The sequence below is a fragment of the Anneissia japonica genome, unplaced genomic scaffold, assembly GCF_011630105.1.
Source record: "Anneissia japonica isolate Jap-2015-1 unplaced genomic scaffold, ASM1163010v1 scaffold650_len285673_cov152, whole genome shotgun sequence".
Taxonomy (NCBI): Eukaryota; Metazoa; Echinodermata; class Crinoidea; order Comatulida; family Comatulidae; genus Anneissia; species Anneissia japonica.
The window spans coordinates 123,341-129,954 of NW_022728301.1; the positions used below are offsets into that span (position 1 = coordinate 123,341).

General features: G+C 32.9%; 1 protein-coding gene across 1 annotated transcript in view; it reads right to left on the minus strand.

Annotated features, from left to right (window-relative positions):
- LOC117114052 overlaps window positions 1–6,614 on the minus strand; it is a 35,454-nt gene that overhangs the window by 7,812 nt on the left and 21,028 nt on the right. The window contains exons 5-12 of the mRNA XM_033257584.1: window positions 5,131–5,377; window positions 4,558–4,643; window positions 3,541–3,640; window positions 3,183–3,416; window positions 2,610–2,695; window positions 1,593–1,692; window positions 885–1,004; window positions 39–241 (exon numbers count right to left, since the gene is read on the minus strand). Of these exons, the coding sequence (XP_033113475.1) occupies window positions 39–241; window positions 885–1,004; window positions 1,593–1,692; window positions 2,610–2,695; window positions 3,183–3,416; window positions 3,541–3,640; window positions 4,558–4,643; window positions 5,131–5,377 (1,176 nt within the window). The remainder of the gene's footprint in view (window positions 1–38; window positions 242–884; window positions 1,005–1,592; window positions 1,693–2,609; window positions 2,696–3,182; window positions 3,417–3,540; window positions 3,641–4,557; window positions 4,644–5,130; window positions 5,378–6,614) is intronic.

A 6,614-nucleotide genomic window follows, 5' to 3' on the forward strand; every position in this document is an offset into this window, starting at 1 on the left:
ATATATATATATATATATAAAGATGGAAAATATCCTACCTGTCTCCTGCAGCTGAATTACTCATTAATTTCCGTTTCTTCAACTTATTCTTCACTGAACTAAGAATCCTGCCGGAGTTTTTCCTTTTTCGATTGGTTTCCTTAACCATTTGTATCTTGGAATGTGGTACTTTGACTGGAATGACACCAATTTTTAAGCTTGCATTCTTATTACCGCTGCCTTTTACTTGAGCTAATCCAAACTGTAGATGATAAGAATTTTAGTAAATTCAGTATTAAACACAATACTAAAACTGTGATTATGCTAATGGAAAATATGAATTGTAGGCAATACATTAAGGTAGAAACAATGTGGATTTTGTTTTCACTCCTAGTTGGTCTCGTGAACATTTACACTATTTAAATGTTCAGTCCTTATATTCTTGCCTACTATTCTACATTATGCAAGTATGCGCTTTAGTCCTTGTACAGTTAATACAAGATGATGATGATGATGATGATGATGATAATGATTACAATAATAATGAGCTTGATGACGGTAAGTTAGTCCCCTTTTTTCTCCACCTTCAGTTTTTAGCCATAGTGTAATGTAAAAGATAAGCCACAGTACTAATAGCCCAGTATTTAAATTAGTTTTTATTTTTTTCTAGACAAAAATACAACAGTATAAGCAGCATATAGTGAGTGTTGTGTTGTGTTGCTGTTAGTGATACTTTCATTATTATTAATAAATCACAAGCAGGCACTATTGTTTTTGCTATTATTATAAATGACAATAAAGTTCTATTCAAAGTAAAAAATAATTATAATTATAATAATTTATTATTAAATTTATTATAATTAAATATTTATTATAATGGCATTATTTTTGTTTTTTAATATTACCATTTGCGGTCCTATGCAATCGGGTGTGTACAAGGCAACAGGGTTCTGTCCGTCTTTTGCAGAAACTTTCACCTGAGACATTGACAGCACGGTTAGTTTAGGTTCATTCTGTATGTCTCTCTGGAAAAAAAATTATAAACAGGACTGTTGAAAAATATATTTTTTACAAATATATAGTTATGTAATTAGTGGAAGTTGGGAATTGGGAGTTCTCTGTACATACAAACATCAAAATGTGGGCTACAAATAAGGTACAGTAAATTGAAAATGTAAGAGAAGAAGCAAAGTATTAATTTATGTCAGGAAAATCAAATTTATACTGCTTTTAAAATTTAAGCATGGGAATATTGGAGGAAGAGCCAGTAATGGTAGCTGTATGATATACACACAGAGAGAGCAGAGCTGTCTGACCGAGAAGGGGATCAGACAATTTTTGCAGAGGAAATTGGAATTTGCCATTTGCATTAGAACAATTTTCTGTAAAAATGAATTTGGCCCTTACGAGGATTTGAACCAAAGATCTTTCGACTACCACTTTCTCTATATACATAAACAATGAGTATGAATATAAAAATATAGTATGAGTAAGGAGACCAAGCTGATAACAGTATACCCTATTAAGACATACAATATAATTTGCAACTTCTTTTAACTTCTTTTATCAGAACTACACTTTATAGATCTAAATAAAATACAACAAGCACTTACCTGTTTCTGTTCTTCATCATTTAATTTCCGGTGGTCAGATAAATTGTGAGAACACCTTTGGCAGTTTATGGAAGACAAATGGGGCAGCACAATTTCTTTCCTACAGATGCCAACAGAAGAAATATTACTTATAATAAGATAATAATTATATTTACTGATTTCCCTAAAATATATTTTATAATGTCACAGCACAGTTGATGTGTGTTACTGTAAAACAAAATATGTAATGTATGTATGTTATGCATATACTGTATATATATGAATAAAAGAAATATTAATTTAGAAAACTTAACCCAAATACGGGTTTGACAGAAAGACATGATTAACAAGTCTGACAGAATAGACAGGAGGGGGAGGGAAGGTATCATAATTTCAGAACAAATTCTATTCTTTATATCCTTTACTGATCCTTATTAATCCCAGCATTTCTTCAAAATTTGGAGAAAGATCTTTTTTGCTCTCCTAAACTATGGAATGCATGTAGCTCCCAGTTGTTATTCGGGACTCAACCTCTCTCTCTATATTTAACAAAGACCCAAGACCCATCTTTCTCTGGCCTTTTAATTTTTGTTCATAGAATAGGCTAACTAGATGCAATCATCACTCGAGCATCTGTGAGTCACGATCTTGTAAAAATCACTGCTTGTCTGTGGTCTAAAAAATGATGTAATTGTGATGGTTTCTCTGCAGCACTCTGATTTCTGAGTTCCTTAGATTTGTTTTTGGTTTATGAAACATCAGCACATAGAGACCATGTATTATGCGCTATACAAGTCCGCAAACATTACCATTACCATTCATAATGTTGGCATGTCTGTCTTCCATTGGTGGCTTAAAAGTAGAAGGTTGTAAATATGTTGTTTTTTGAAAATTTTAGTAAAATCATATGTGAGAGTATTTGAATCTTCGGGATTAGTTAAACTGATAAAAGGACACAAATAATAAAGGTATAAACAATTTAACAAAAAAAAATGATAAGCATTAAAGTATTGAAAGAGTAAAATGATGAAGACTTACGGTAAACCATAATAGATGTGGCAGAGTCTGGCCAGATCATCTACCACAAATCCTCTACAGAGGCAATGGCAGTTATTCGTATCACTCTGCAATGATTAAAACAAATACCTTTCACCATTACAGCTGTATTCCCACATGTTAACATGGTCAGTCTGTGCTTGCTTCTAGATATCAATGTAATTTACTTCCTGTATCACAGCCAATCAGAACATTAGAAGTACAGATTGTTTACATTTTAAACAAGCATTGAATGCAGGTTAAAAAATAATTGATCGTGACTGTTAATAAGTAATTTTGATCTTTAATATATATAGTTTTTTCTTTATGTTCTTAAATTGAAAACATGAAACAGACAGTATAAAAGGTGTTGAAAATGACATAGAAGTTGTCATTCCCACTAATAAAAGCGATTCAAAAAAATCATGCTCAAGTAGGTAAACATCACTTCATATCACCTTATTTTGCGACTTAGTGCCTCTCACTTATCAATACCCCACACTCCGCCTTTGTGCCCCCATCAGCCCCCCTCCATTTGAAGATTCCTAGATACAACACAGTTTATACGCCATTTACCGTATCTTGTCTTTCATCAGGATCAACATTTACTGCTTCAAACCAGTCGTGAATATCATACCCATCACAGTATTTGCCACCTTTCGTCATCTGATCTTTTACCTCTAACATTTTCTGGCAACTGATAGATGTGTTGTCTCGCGCCACAGTCAAGATGACATCATCTGTCTCCATTTTTGGTCTATGGTTTTCAATAAAGTGGCCACAAAGTGTACCCCTGTCTCTTATACCCATCTAGATGTGTATAAGAGACAGCAGTATACCCTATTAAGACATACAATATAATTTGCAACTTCTTTTAACTTCTTTTATCAGAACTACACTTTATAGATCTAAATAAAATACAACAAGCACTTACCTGTTTCTGTTCTTCATCATTTAATTTCCGGTGGTCAGATAAATTGTGAGAACACCTTTGGCAGTTTATGGAAGACAAATGGGGCAGCACAATTTCTTTCCTACAGATGCCAACAGAAGAAATATTACTTATAATAAGATAATAATTATATTTACTGATTTCCCTAAAATATATTTTATAATGTCACAGCACAGTTGATGTGTGTTACTGTAAAACAAAATATGTAATGTATGTATGTTATGCATATACTGTATATATATGAATAAAAGAAATATTAATTTAGAAAACTTAACACAAATACGGGTTTGACAGAAAGACATGATTAACAAGTCTGACAGAATAGACAGGAGGGCGAGGGAAGGTATCATAATTTCAGAACAAATTCTATTCTTTATATCCTTTACTGATCCTTATTAATCCCAGCATTTCTTCAAAATTTGGAGAAAGATCTTTTTTACTCTCCTAAACTATGGAATGCATGTAGCTCCCAGTTGTTATTCGGGACTCAACCTCTCTCTCTATATTTAACAAAGACCCAAGACCCATCTTTCTCTGGCCTTTTAATTTTTGTTCATAGAATAGGCTAACTAGATGCAATCATCACTCGAGCATCTGTGAGTCACGATCTTGTAAAAATCACTGCTTGTCTGTGGTCTAAAAAATGATGTAATTGTGATGGTTTCTCTGCAGCACTCTGATTTCTGAGTTCCTTAGATTTGTTTTTGGTTTATGAAACATCAGCACATAGAGACCATGTATTATGCGCTATACAAGTCCGCAAACATTACCATTACCATTCATAATGTTGGCATGTCTGTCTTCCATTGGTGGCTTAAAAGTAGAAGGTTGTAAATATGTTGTTTTTTGAAAATTTTAGTAAAATCATATGTGAGAGTATTTGAATCTTCGGGATTAGTTAAACTGATAAAAGGACACAAATAATAAAGGTATAAACAATTTAACAAAAAAAAATGATAAGCATTAAAGTATTGAAAGAGTAAAATGATGAAGACTTACGGTAAACCATAATAGATGTGACAGAGTCTGGCCAGATCATCTACCACAAATCCTCTACAGAGGCAATGGCAGTTATTCGCATCACTCTGCAATGATTAAAACAAATACTTTTCACCATTACAGCTGTATTCCCACATGTTAACATGGTCAGTCTGTGCTTGCTTCTAGATATCAATGTAATTTACTTCCTGTATCACAGACAATCAGAACATCAGAAGTACAGATTGTTTACATTTTAAACAAGCATTGAATGCAGGTTAAAAAATAATTGATCGTGACTGTTAATAAGTAATTTTGATCTTTAATATATATAGTTTTTTCTTTATGTTCTTGAATTGAAAACATGAAACAGACAGTATAAAAGGTGTTGAAAATGACATAGAAGTTGTCATTCCCACTGCTGAAAGCGATTAAAAAAAATCATGCTCAAGTAGGTAAACATCACTTCATATCACCTTATTTTGCGACTTAGTGCCTCTCTCTTATCAATACCCCACACTCCGCCTTTGTGCCCCCATCAGCCCCCCTCCATTTGAAGATTCCTAGATACAACACAGTTTATACGCCATTTACCGTATCTTGTCTTTCATCAGGATCAACATTTACTGCTTCAAACCAGTCGTGAATATCATACCCATCACAATATTTGCCACCTTTCGTCATCTGATCTTTTACCTCTAACATTTTCTGGCAACTGATAGATGTGTTGTCTCGCGCCACAGTCAAGATGACATCATCTGTCTCCATTTTTGGTCTATGGTTTTCAATAAAGTGGCCACAAAGTGTACACTGTTTAGACAATGGACTATCCAGAGAAACACTAAATACGAGAAACAAAACAAAATTACATTAGTGACATGTACGTTGTCGAAACCTGTCATGATATAAAACAAGCGTAAAGTTATGTTTTTGATATTTATTTCCTTAGCTGCTTTTGGCAACATCATGTTGCCTTTGTCAGCTGGCAATCATCATCTTTTAACATTGTATAGATCCGTCACTTGATAGCTTACAGAATGCAGTGTTGCTGAAAGCTCATCAAGCAATTAAACACCAAACTCTGAAAGGTAACTTTTTTTTTTTATTATGAACTACTATTTTAAACACAATATGGTACAATTTAAAAGTTTTGATATTTAAAAGTACAAACATTTTAAAATTTTATCACCACTACAACTTTCTCCGAACAGATGCTCAGCATTGTGTATAGACACTGCTTTAGAATGTTTATACAGGCTTTGTGTTAAAAGTGATATAAAGAAAAGTAAAAAAAAAAAAAGTTTATGAAAGTGTGTACAATATAGGAATAACAAAGAATAAAATAATAAAGCAAAAGCAAACTAATCCTTGTGGTAAATAACATCTGCCATGCAGACTAAATCAACACTTATATTTCTATTGTAATTCTGGACAATTCATGCATAACACTACAGTAGTAACTGTATGCACCAACATTAGATCTACAGTACATAAAAGTAGGTTGGCGATTGGGTCATGAATTGGTTATGAATTTATAATAATAACATAAATAATAATTATGAATTGGTTATGAATTTATAATAACAACATAAATAATAATTATGAATTGGTTATGAATTTATAATAATAACATAATAATAATTGGCTTCAACAGCACATTTTCTAGGAATACAAGATGCAATGTTATTATTGCCTATGGGTTATTGATACAACTAGCACAAAGGGCAACGTAATCTGCTTCCTGGAAACTAGAAGACACGGAGTAAAGTTGAAAAGCTTAGTGGTTAAGATGCTTGCCTTCTAGTCCCAGGGTCCTGAGTTCGATTCCTGTGACAGCAGGACTTTTTCTCATGACTAAAAACAACTCCACTCCCTAAGCCTCATTAAGAGACTTGGCTGATAATAGCATCACATTATTTAATTCATTTTAGGGTGCCATTGAATATCAGCTGACCTTCTAAGACACACTGGAAGGGTCACCCTCTATAAATATGATTAAAAAAAGGAGTAAAGTATACCTAGACATACTGCATTGCACACAATAATACAATCAATATAGAAACATGCTATCCAGAAAT